This window comes from Euprymna scolopes, chromosome 30 (assembly GCF_053919585.1).
Source record: "Euprymna scolopes isolate OS-2025 chromosome 30, ASM5391958v1, whole genome shotgun sequence".
In the NCBI taxonomy this organism is placed as follows: domain Eukaryota; kingdom Metazoa; phylum Mollusca; class Cephalopoda; order Sepiida; family Sepiolidae; genus Euprymna; species Euprymna scolopes.
Window position 1 is genome coordinate 40961362 of NC_136511.1, and position 13455 is coordinate 40974816.

The 13455-nt window shown below is 34.5% G+C and overlaps 1 protein-coding gene across 4 annotated transcripts in view; it reads left to right on the plus strand.

The window, feature by feature from the left end:
- LOC145254766 (protein PTHB1-like) overlaps positions 1-13455 on the plus strand; it is a 141762-nt gene that overhangs the window by 28156 nt on the left and 100151 nt on the right. For all 4 annotated transcript variants that reach the window (XM_080113534.1, XM_080113531.1, XM_080113530.1 and 1 more), the window contains one exon: positions 291-465. In XM_080113534.1, coding sequence (XP_079969660.1) covers positions 291-465 — 175 coding nt within the window. The remainder of the gene's footprint in view (positions 1-290; positions 466-13455) is intronic.

Consider the following 13455-nt stretch of genomic DNA (forward strand, 5'->3'; position numbering starts at 1 on the left):
GCAGCTACATTGAATAGACGTCAGCTCTACTACATAATCAAGTTACTTGTATTGATTTTTTTAATAAAAGTTTAAAAATAAAATTGTAGTGTTGTTTTCTTTAGGGCGACAATTTTATCGTTCCACCATGTAATAGAGGAGGTTGTAACAATAACTACCATATCCAGGTTTAAAGAGGCATTTGACAAACATTCAAAGTGCATTTAAATAATTTCTACCTGCCTATTTACATGGCTTCTGGCACTTTGCTATTTTTTTATCTGATTTGATTCTATCTTCTTTTTTTGTAGGCAAGGATTTTCTCTGTGTGCAATCGCTTGATGGAACCGTGTCTGTGTTTGAGCAAGAAAGTTATGCCTTTAGTCGATTTCTTCCGAATGCTTTAATCCCAGGACCTTTACGATACATTCCGAGCACGGATTGTTTCATTACTGTCTCTTCAAGACGACAAGTGGAATGCTACAAGTTGGTGATATCAACCATTTTCTTTTTTTATCGTTTTATTTTCATCGTATATTTTTGTTTTTATACAAGAGAAATGACCAGAGTGTTCGATTATATAAGACCATATATTTTTATTTCGAACAACACTTTCTTTTAACAATTACAAGAAACCGTTTCAACCACCAATTACCATGATGAATGGTACCCTACTGCAGAGCTTATCCTTCAAACTCCTCAGCTTAACATTCACAATCAACATGAATGGAAACAAATACATTGAGGACATTGCCAAGGCTGCTGCAGAAAAGATGGACTTCCTCTGCTGTGTTAAAAATAACTAGCACCCAAGAGTATCCTATATCTTTACAAAGCCACCATTCACCCATGCATGGAGTATTGCTGCCACATCTGGGTTGGGGCATCTGCCCCTAGGCTCTCACTCTTAGACAGGATCTAAAAAAGAGTCTCTAATCTAATAGGGCTCACATTATCAACCAAGTTCCAACCCCTGTCCCATCACCACAATGTTTCATCCCTGTGCCTGTTTCACAAATAATTAAATAGAATGTGTTCTGATGAACTAGTAGCACTTGTGCCCCCTCATCAATACCCTGACTAACTCGACAAGCTGAAAATCCTACCTCTTTACTGTTGAGGTTCCTTGATGCTGGAAAGCATTCTAGTTTAATAGTTTTTTGCCTTGGACTGGAGGACTTTGGAAGTCCATCTCTGTTTCCTGCTGATTGTACTGACATGCAAAAGTTTACCTGTAATGTGAACAGATATCTTGCTGCTCAACTCCCCACAATCCTCTATTAGACATGGTTCCAAATGGTAACCCCTTATACGTAAGTGTTAATATGCCTTGTTTGGGATGAAAAAGAGTTAAAAAAAAATCATTAGTTTGATCATTCATCCAATATATTCTTTTTCATGGAAACACTGGAAACTCATACTCATAAGAATGTTATATTAAAGGATGAGTTTAATCACCATAAAATTGACTGAAGAATGGGTACACTTGGTATCTTTGGCCCTGCGAACTGAGTTTCTGGTGTTTCTGTCAAACCAAAGCTATCAATGGAAGATCAAACTAATGGTTACGCATACGTATACGCATACACATTTCAGCTAAAGCCGAAAACAGGCGGACGCTTCGTTGGGGCAAAATATTCAATGAAAAATGAACCAAGGAATGTGATTGGAATTGGTCACTTAAGAGATAATGTTCCCTCTTTATTTTTAAGCTTTTTTTTTATAGGATGAACTTCTTCATATCATTTTGCATAGGGTGAAGTTTTAGCAAACATATAAAATTATTTCATTTGGCAGTGATGTAAATTGGCTTGAAACACAAATATATATTGTTGCAATATTTTTTATATATCTAAGAAGGTATGATTTCAAAATATTGGACAGTTCTATTTATAGACAGGGGTGAACTGACCAATCAAATGGATCCATGCTCTGCTAGCAACCAATCAGAAACTGGAATCACTTCATAAAACATACTGGATATTTTAGAATTCTGCACATACTTTTTTGTCTTCACACGAGAAGAAACTCTATTCTTCATCTCGAAACTTCTATTCTTTCTCTCAGGACTTCTACGGATTGGCTACCCACCAGAAACTCTTTTAAAACTAAAAGGCATCCAATAGTGAGGCCCCATTTGGGGACTGTGAAGAATAGAGTTGCTCCTTAGTTACCATTGCTCCCAGATCCACTTTGGCTCAGAGTGGTAATGCCTGTTAGAACATCTGCTGCTACCAGATCAAGCTGTTCAAAGATACTGGCTTCCTAAACAAAAATGCACCAACATTAATGTTATTGTTTTTTTTTCTTTTTCTTTGTAAAACTCAATCATGCTCTGAAAAAGTAAAAAGAAAAACAATAATTTTCTTCTACAAAACAACCAAACCAAACACTCTGAATAAATTATTTGAAGATATAAAGAACTTGAAGAATAAAAACTTTTTTCAAAATTACTAACCCAAAAAGGGTTGATATGTCATTAAACAAAAATAACCAACCTGAAATATTTTAATATTTCTGTAAAGTTGATGTCCTATCATTTTTAAGTGACTCTTCTTCAAAATCACTTTCACTCTCAGATTCAATAAAATTAAAAAAATTTTGCCATTTTATTAGTCAAATATCTGATTCCTCAGTGTTCTTCAGTATCAGCTTCTGAATCACTTCTATCATTTTGCACAATCCATTGAATAAACATCTGCATTCAATTCATTAAAAAAATTTTCACCATCGCAATTCATCATGGCTGGAAATTATGTAATACTAAAGTTCTGGACACCCCACCACCACCAAAAAAAAGCAGAAGTATTTCCTTATAATAACAATGAATATACACAATTGAACAAGACAAAGAATTTTTTAAGTGGAAACAAAACAAACATGAAATTAATTTATTTATTGCGGACTATTATTCTCATCTTTATTAGTTGTTGTTTCACAACGTTTCGTCCAACTATTCCTCTGGCCTTCGTCAGATGGTAACTACGACGGATAGGAATTCTGAATCTTCTGACTGCATTCTCAGCAATCACTGCCATCCGTAGTTGTTGTCGTCTCACCACGTTTTTGGCCAAGTAAGCCTCTGGCCGGCTTTGGGTAGGATTGAAACCGCTATCTTCAGACAATCATCATCTGGAACTGTAGAGATTCAACGTCTCTACCTGACGAAGGCCAGAGGAATAGTTGGCCGAAACGTGGTGAAACTACAACTAATAAAGATGAGAATAATAGTCCGCAATAAATAAATTAATATAAATAATACTCATCTCAATAATGAATTCCAATTAAAATAAAATATAAACATGAAATTGTTAATGTGAGTTCAAGCATGAATTAAGTCGTGATCAGTCAAGGATGTTTGGTGATAAATTAAGTTTATTTTTTATTTTTGATCCATAAACAATGTGTTAAATAATTTGGGAGGATTAAAATTGTTCTTCCAGGTGGTAATTAAAAAAGATAATCCGAATCCTGCAATTCAACGCTACTATTTATTAGGTAACTTTAGTTGAGACCTTATGTAATTCCTATTAAATTCCAGTTAAATTACCACTTGCGTATCTTGAGGATTGACTATATCATAAACTGGTCAGCATCACTCTATGTATATACTAGCAGGGAAACCTGATGCTGCCTGAGATTGAAAGAGAATCAACAAATGTTCCACACTTCCATTACTTTTTTGTCATCAATGAAACTGCTAATTCTTTTTAAGCAAATCAATTGATTGCCTGCTCTAGTCAGGAACTCCCTGTGGTACACCGAGGAATCTTCACATACATCCTCATAGTGACTTAGTCCACAATACATTGTAGTCTACATTGCACTGTGGAGAACCTACTGTTGATTTTGTAAAATTATTTTTATATAATGGCTGGAATTAAATTTTAAAATAGAAAACTCAAGTATCATGGTTCATTTGTGCTCTAAACAGAAACATTCATTTCGAATTCGCTCATGTCTTATCAAAGAACCTACTGTTGATTTTTATAGAAATATTTTTATATAATTACTTAATCAAAGTTTAAAAGGAAAAAGTCAAATATCACGATTTAATTGTGTTCGAAACAGAAACATTTATTCCAAATACACCCCTGTCATATCCAAGAACTTACTGTTGATTTTATATGTCAGACCCTTCTGATTGTGTGGTGATAAAACTTCTCAAATGCACTAATGATGTTAGGCTTTATAAGGTGTTAACTTTGTTCAACATTAGATAGTTTCGTTCTTTAATCGGATTTTTCCATTATCGGTTAATGATTTTTGTTTCTTATCAAAGGCATTATCTATCTAAGAATATAAAAACCTGTCTATGAACATTCCTAAATACATAAAGTATATTTGTAAAATTTCATAAAAATCGGTTCAGTCATTTCAGAGGAGTCAATAGGGAACGAACTCACACACACACACACACACACACACACACACACACACACACACACACACACACACACACACACACACACACACACACAAATAGATAAAGTGTCTTTTATATATAAGTAAAGATAATGATGTTGATCAATTTGTGATGTAATGAGTCTTAAGAAGGGGATGAAATGCGAAAACCTCTGTATAATTTAATTGCCATAAATATATTTTCATAAATTACTACTTAGCTCTACTTACATATTGAGTACTATTGATGTAAGTAGTGAAAATCGATGCATAAAATATTATATCTCCTTATAACATTTTATGTGGATACATTATATATATATATATATATATATATATATATATATATATATATATATGACTACTTAATTTTATTACATAAATTAATATATGAAAATATAATTTTATGCGTAAATTTTAAGTATTTACTTCAACAGTGCTCAATACATAGGTAGAGCTAGGTAATAAGTTATAAAAATATATATGGCAATTAAGCTAGACAGAATATTCCACATAAGCCTGACGAATTTTCACGAGAATGAAATGCAGAATATTCTGTGTAGCTTAATTGCTCTATATATTTTTATAACTTACTATATACACATATATATATATATATATATATATATATATATATGTTTTATTTTTTTTTATTACCGTTTTATCTGTTTGGTAATAAATAAAACGCATACTTGCTCTGCAATAGTATTGAGCACTCTCTTCAGGTTTTTACTAATTACCAGTTTTACCAAACTGTATACACTAGCAGACCACCTGGCGTTTGCCGGGGTGTAAAATATGCATAAATATTATATTTTAATCAATGCAGATTTCTTATTCATTATAGGCAGAAGTACCGTAGGTATTAAAAGTAACATTAAATTCTTAAAAAAAAAAAATGAAGCACAAAAATAGGAAAGAAACTGAGACATGTTCATGTGAGTATTATGTTTTTCTAAACAGTTCACTTCTTGCAAGTAAAAATAAAAAACAATACTTGAGCTGAGATTGAAACCAAAACCTAAAGACAGTGAGTCAAGTATGATAGCCATTAGACCAGCTTGCCACGACATTTAAAAAGTGTTTTCAAACCTACTTATTCTTAACATAAGGAAGCTGTCATGTTTCATGACTGCACATGCACAGTTGTGAAACAGTTGATAGATAAAAATCCAATGAGACCCAAGTCCTAATTTTTCAATTTTGACGCCTTAATAGCTCTTTTTTCCGTATGAAAATCGTTAAAAAAGTTTTCTACATGTCTGAATATCTTATATACCAAATTTCAAGTCGGATCAAAAATTTGTTGAGTATATAGGTTGAGAATTGTCCTCTCACGCATACACACACACATTCTCGGTTTTATATATATATATATATATATATATATATATATATATATATATATATATATATACACATGACTGAGAGGACACTGTTGTGATCATCTCATCAGTAGAAAAGTGTGATCTTGGATAAGCCTCACACTCATCGAAATGTAACTCCCCTTAAATTTTCATCTATGGAGTTATTTCAAAGATAATGTCTTTAAAAACAAGCTTCACATTATTCCTGAATTGGAGAGCATCATCACTGTCCAAATCATGGCAGTACCAAGAGAGTAATGTGCCAAAATGATTGACAATTTTGTATGTCTAATTCAAGTGTGATCATTGAATGGAGATGAAACAAAGAGTGTTGGACTTTCATGATTAAAACTTGGTGGACAAGTCAAGAATAGACTGAAGTTGTTCTAAATATGATTGGATTGCAGGAGTGACTGAATTTTATTGATGATTCCATGGGCAGTATATTTTTTTAAGGGGGGGGTTATTCTTTGATAATTTTTTTTCTTCTGATGTACTTACAGTAATTAGAAGAAAAAATATTTTGCGTATTTGAATTAAAAAAGAATGAATTCTGATAGTATATTTTAAGACTACAGAAAAAAGCCCAAAATGTGTAACCACTAGCAGGCTGCCCGACGTTACTCGGTCGTATAATATGCTTAAATATGATGTTTTAATTAATGCAGATTTCGTATTTATTATCATAGAGCCAATACTGTATTGATTATTATATTGTACCCAGTATGTAGTAGTGATTTCAAAAGTTAAAAAAAAAATATCACTTGGCTGGCATCAGCTAGAATCGAAAGCAAAATATGTAGCTCTCGAGCCTTATTCGTTGTTTGACTTCAATCGATATGTATATAAAATCTAAAAAAAAAATGTTGTTAAAGATATAAATGTGTATTTCAAATCTGTAGACCAATTGACAGAGTAGTTTGGTAGAGACCATTCCTCACACAGACAGACAAGGTTAATCTTATATATATACTAGCAGGGTGACCTGACGTTGCCCAGGATTGACTGATGCTCGATGAATGTTTCATACTCCCATACTTTTATTAATCGGTGAAATCATACATTTTTTAATCAAATCGATTGATTGCATGCTTTAGTTGGGAACCCATCGTAGTGCACTAGGAGAAAGTTCACATGCCTCTCACAGTGACTTAGTCCACAATACATTGTAGTCTACATTGCATTGTAAAAAAACCTACTGTTGTTTTATAAAACGATTTTTATATATAATGACTTGAATTAAAGTTTAAAATGCAAAGGACAAGTATCATGCTTCAATTGTGGTCTCAAACATATCTCTGTCTTATCAAAGAACCTACCGTAGATTTTATATGTCGAGCCTTTCTGCTTGTGTGACAATAAAACTTCTCAAATGCACTTATAGTGTTAGGTTGTGTAAGATAATTTTGGTCAAAATCGCCTGTTTGTTCTTTCATCAAATTATTTTGATTATCAATACTTATCAAAGATATTCCGATACAAAACCTATCTAAGAACACTGCCAGGCACATAAAGTATCATGTGAAATTTTATAAACATAGACTCAGCCGTTTTCGAGTTCGTAGGGAACTAATTCACAGACACACACACAAAGTTCCTTTTATATAATAGTAGAGATAGATTTGTGATGATGCGGCATTTATTAATGAAATATGCATGATTGAAATGATTGTTTTTGGATGCTTTCCAGCTCAGCTTTTATGATGCATATCATGGCTTCCACTCTGATGCCCCTCTTGAGTTTGGCAAGAAAAAAATGTCACATGAACCAAAATAAAGTGAATACTACAAAATATACATTCACAAAACAAGTTCATCTATATTACATTTCTGTTAGTGTGTCCATTCCACTTTTTCTTGCAAAGTACTCGACCGATCTGACTGAAATTTTGTATATATCTTTGTCATGATAAGGTGCAGCAAACTAAGTATTATGGTATCCATTTGATGCACAGTTAGTGATTAATAAGGATTAGTATTTAATGCAAAAATGAGCACAAATTTAACCACATTCAACCATCAATTTGCATAAAGCACTAATTCTAAAGTCAATGGATTCTAACTTTTTCTGTTTTTAATAAGCTAAAAAGTCTAGTTCATACATATATAGTAGATATAAAAAAATAATGATTGAATTCAGCATTGAATGAATCAAAAAGGGTTGATATGCCATCAAATAAAAAAGAAAATGTAAAAGAAAATTTTTTAGACTAACCTAGTATATGTCGTTTGATTTTCATATTTAGCAGCCATTGTTGAGATAATCGTTTTTTAAACATAAACTTACTTCTTTGCCTTTTGCGTGGGAGCAAAGTGTAGTATATGTTCTCATAATACACTTCATTTTTTTTCAGTCTCTGATTAATGAAGAAAACATTCTGAGATAATTTTTATTTTTCTATGAGGTCTCTTTTTTGAAAATCTGAATTTTCCCCACATTAATAATGGCCTTATGTTCAGCTGTACTTTTGTGGGGAGATAAATAAATAGGAATCCAATAGAGATTGTCATAAAACAATATGATGTCAGTTTCAACATTGGATCGCATTGCCGAGGTCAGATGATGGAGCTGATCGTTTTAGACAATTGAATTGTCGCTAATGATATTGTACAAATGGAAAGTTGATAAGAATTTAAAAAGAGAAATGAGGGAGAAAAATTTTTAGTTTCTTTCTTGGTAAGCTGAAGTCATTAAAATATAACAAAGGGTTGGACACTTGATTGCGTTGGGGTAGGGAGCCCCCCCCCCCAAAAAAACCCCAAATCGCTGTTAATTCTAACTCGTTAATTGTTGTTATCCCCGAATCTCTCATTTACAGAATATTTATCTTTTTTTTTTTTTTTTTTTTACACAGTGATCACCACTTATCAAGGCCCGGAAGCCACTCAGGGATAAGGGTTATTGCAAGTACATTACGTTAGTGTGGAGATTTGCTGAAGTGTTTACTTAAGGGGGCGGTTCATTAGGAATTTGTTAACATTGGACTTGAAGACATCCAAGTTGTAGTCCGGAGGGAAGCAGGCAGACGGAACAGAGTTCCACAGGCGTTCAGTTCTAAGAAAGAAGCTTTGTTCATGGAATCTGCGTTTTGATTTAGGCACAGATATAGAGTGGGGGAAATTTTTCACAGTGGATTCAGCTAGACGGGTGTTTTTCGTGAAAGATTGGCGAGGGGGGACCAGAGATTGGAGTTCAGACGAGCATCTGCCATGGAAATAACGATAAAACAAGGACAGGCTCGCAACGTCTCTTTTGTGGGAGAGAGGTTGCAGGGAAGAGAAAAGGGCATCCCCCACTAAACCACGAAGTCTATTTTGTACTCTGTCAAGGCAAGATAGGCTGTTTTTAGCAGCTCCTGCCCAGATATGGCAACAGTATTCCATCCTTGGATGTACTTGGCTTCTATATAAAAATATAGATAGAGAATTGCATCAGTAGTGAGATATCTTCTGGAGCGGTAGAAGGATCCCACCATCTTTCCAGCGACCTTGGCAACAGACTTAATGTACATGTTCCATTTCAGATCAGGAGTAAAGGTCAAACCCAGAAGCTTGTCAAAACACTGAGCCTCACCCAGACGAGAGCCATCCATCACAATTGATGCCAGCTGGGGATCAGAGCGTTGATGATGCAAGGATAGGAGTTTGGTTTTGGATGCATTAAAGGAAACCAGCCACATCTTCCCCCACTGAACCACGCGCTCGAGATCAGAGGAGAGAGAATCAGAGAGAACATTTACAGCCTTTGATGTGTTGCCGTAGATGGTTGTGTCATCAGCATAGATGTCATCTACGAAGTATACACTTAGAAGACAAATTGATTCACATAATAATAATATAAATAATCAGTTTTTGGCATTATATGATCCATTTTCCTTTTTGCTAGGAGTAGCTGTTCTGATATTGCATTTCATTTTTTCTGTCTCCGATCTGTGAAGAAGAAATCCTAGAGCAAACCGGTTATTTTTTTAGATTGACCTAGTATACGTACTTTGATTTCGGTTTTTCGCATTAAATGACTCCTTTGCCTTTTGGCTATGAGCAAAGTGTAGTATCTGTTTTTATACTACATGCCATAGAAGAAATCCTGGGCAGATTGATCTAGTATATGTAGTTTGATTTTGATATTTGTCGACCATTGCTGAGATAATCGTTTTTTTTTTTTTTCTTACAAAGGAGTCACCATTTATCAATGCCAAAAAGCCACTCGAGGATAAGGGTTAATGAGTGTACAGTAGCTTTTTTAATAGTAGATTGAGTAGAATTTGTCTGAAATAATTCGTTTTGTTGGTGGTTCCTTACTAGAATCCAAATATATCAAAACGTTTGAACAAATAAAAACTGCCGATGAGGTGGGCGCTAAACCTTTCTAACCTAAGTGTCCTCAGCTTCATTATACAAATAATTTGTACGACAGATGGAGAGCACATCCGTGACACAAATAAAACTGAAAAACCTGTTGCTTACTCATATTGTATGTATTTATTGAACAAACTAGAAAATGTCATAAAATGTCAGAATGAAATTAACAGGTTTTCACAGAAGCACTCAAAAATGTCAATTAAATACGTGCCTTGATAAAATTTATAAATGTGACAAAACATTCAATAGTTTATGCTTGTTTTTATTTTGTTGTCACTTCCATATATTGGTGTGACCGCATTATCAAAACCTGATAGTTGTATAGTTTCGTTTTTGCACTGTTGTTTTGTGCATGTGACAACTTGTAACCATGTGTCTACGTACGCTGAAATATATTTTACACTGGTTTCATAACAAACATGTTAAATCTTCACCATTTTGTTTGCGTCTAATCCATCATCACGAGAAAATCCCTCTTTCTCAGCCCTTTCTACTTTTTTAATTCTGTTTACCCTATTTTCCAACTCTGTTAACTACTAAAGCATTATACCCTTCCCAGCAATCCTGGGTCTTGTACATACTATTACAAAAATGATCATATTTTATTAGAATGATATACAAAAACGACTCTACATCAAAGGGAGGTCACTCTCAAATTTTTCTCCAGGGTTGCCAGATTGGCCTTTTTAAAGACAAATGTCACAAATTTTGCCTTTTTTGAAACAGTTTGCCCTTCAAAAATTATATTTGGCCTTTTTCAAAGTATAACGTATGAACTAACTAAGGAGCAAGTGGATTATTATATAGACTAACAAAAAATATTTCCTTGCAATTTTACTGCGTGTTTTTTAAAGCTTGAATTATCTCCCTTGCAATGCCTACTATTAATTGAAACAAGTAAATCATGAGTTGTCTTCTGTGATCACTACGATTTGAAAAAGTAAAGCATGAGTTGCCCCCCCCCCTGCTATCATTATTACTTGTCTCTATCTCACCCCAAGCCATTATCGCAGAATCCCTCTTTCTCAGCTCTTTCCACCTTTTTATTCTGCCTACTCTGTTTCCGAACAGCTACAGGCGTCAGAAGTCTATTATTGACTAGCAGAACATCATCACCGTTGACTAAGGGAAGAATCTATCAGCCATTGTGTAGGCAATGTCATGATGTATAGATGCATAGAGACAAATGATGTGATGGATGTGTAATGTGAGTCTTAAAGATAGGCTTAGATCTGATGACCTCAGAGGAAGATGAAATCTGCAGGTATAAGAGAAATGTATGTTGAAGAGTATACTTTTATTGTATGCCCATGTTGAAATGGATGAGCATTCTTAGGTTAGTAGATGTAGAACAGTTGAGGTAGCAAGGCCAGGTCACAGAGAACCCCCCCCCAAAAAAAAAATATGGGTTGGTTGTTTTGGTTGTTTTTGTTTTATGGCATATCAACCCTTTTCAGGTTATTTAATGCCGAATTCAAAGATTTTAAAGAAAATTTTAGAATATATTTGTTGTTTTCAAGTAGGTTTCTATTTAACCCATAGTTGGGACCCTAACAGATACTACCACTCCGGGTCAGAGTGGACGTGGGAGCAATGGCAATTAAAAGGTGGCTCCACACTCCCCAAAGCCTGCAAGCTGGGGCCTCACAACTGGATATAGTTTAAGGTCATATCTAGGACCATAAAAAAATATGGGAGAAAGTGAAAAGAATGTACTTGATAGAAAGAGAGATACAGACCATCGGGTTAGTTTGGAAATACATTTCTAAAAGCTGTGTAAACTGTGTCCATCGCTTTATTGCAGATTACAAAATAATCAATATTTCAGTAAATATAAGTTATAAAAAGCTGAAAATTACACCATCCAAGGACTGTATTAAGGTGAGATAAATCCTAAAATTTCATCAAAATTCATGTTATATTTAAAAAGTTATGTTATTTTTTTAATATTCAAGGAATTTTCACCGTCCATCACTTTATTGCAAGTCTTCTAAGATAATGTTTTAGCTCAATAAAATAATACCAAAGCATCATAAATTTATATTGAACACATTTTCTGGGGAAAATTAACAAAAACAAAGGCACATCCCGAGGGCTAAGTGTCAAACAAACAAATTATTTGTCCACATATCCCCCATGTTTTGAAATTACATTAAACAACCTTTTGTCCACCGAGGAGGTCAATTGTTTGATCTGAGATGGAGTAATGGTTCTGGCAACGTCGACTATTTTGTTCCAAAGGGCATCCTTCAAAGAAAACTGCTCTCCTCCCTCATAAACTCCTCGTTTCAATATTGACCATAGGTGTTCGATGGGGTTAAGGTCCGGAGAACACGGTGGCCAGGACATGAGGGTTTCTCCAACAAAGCCCTGAGATCCAAGGAAGGATGTAGTTGCCCTAGCAGCATGAGATGGGGCATTGTCATGCATAAAAAATAATCTTAAAACGACGTGACAAGGGAAGATCATCTAGCCATGGTAACAAATTCTCATTTAGAAAGGCAGTGTAGGCATTGCTGGTGAGTTTGACACCTTCTGGCACTCGGAATGGTCCACATAGCTTATCCCCAATAATTCCCGCCCAAAACATTATGCCTCCACCTCCCTGTTGGCGACGAAATCTATAAGGCGTTGGAGTTCCATTTGGATTCCAAACTTTGGCCCATCCGTCCGGTCCATCAAGGGTAACACGAGCCTCATCTGTAAACAGAACATTTTGGCAATCCATTTTCATATATTTTTGTGCCCAAGCCAATCGTTTTTCTTTGTGGGTTTGGCTCAATGGAGGCCTTGGAATAGGATTGATGTTCCTTGCCATTTCATTCAGTACATTGCATTGGGCTTGTCTGGACCTTGGTATGACTCCAGCCCTCGCAAAAATTGTTGCACTGGTGCTTGCGCACAATCTCTCTATGAATTTTTTGAAGATCCCGATCAGAAAGGTTCCTCCTTGTGCCCTTATCTTTCCTGGACTTGATGTTGAGGTTCTTGACGAATGTAGCTAAAGTTCGGGGATCCCTTTTTAGTTCTGTGGCTAAATTTATGATTGAGAGTCCTTCTGCTAGTCCTGCAATAATCCTCTGCTTCTCGGTAGCTGTTAAACGTCCTTTTTTTTGGCATTTTATGAGACCTGCAATAAAGCGATGTATGGTGAAAATTCCTTGAATATTAAAAAAATAACATAACTTTTTAAATATAACATGAATTTTGATTAAATTTTAGGATTTATCTCACCTTAATACAGTCCTTGGATGGTGTAATTTTCAGCTTTTTATAACTTATATTTACTGAAATATTGATTATTTTGTAATCTGCAATAAAGCGATGGACACAGTTTAAAACA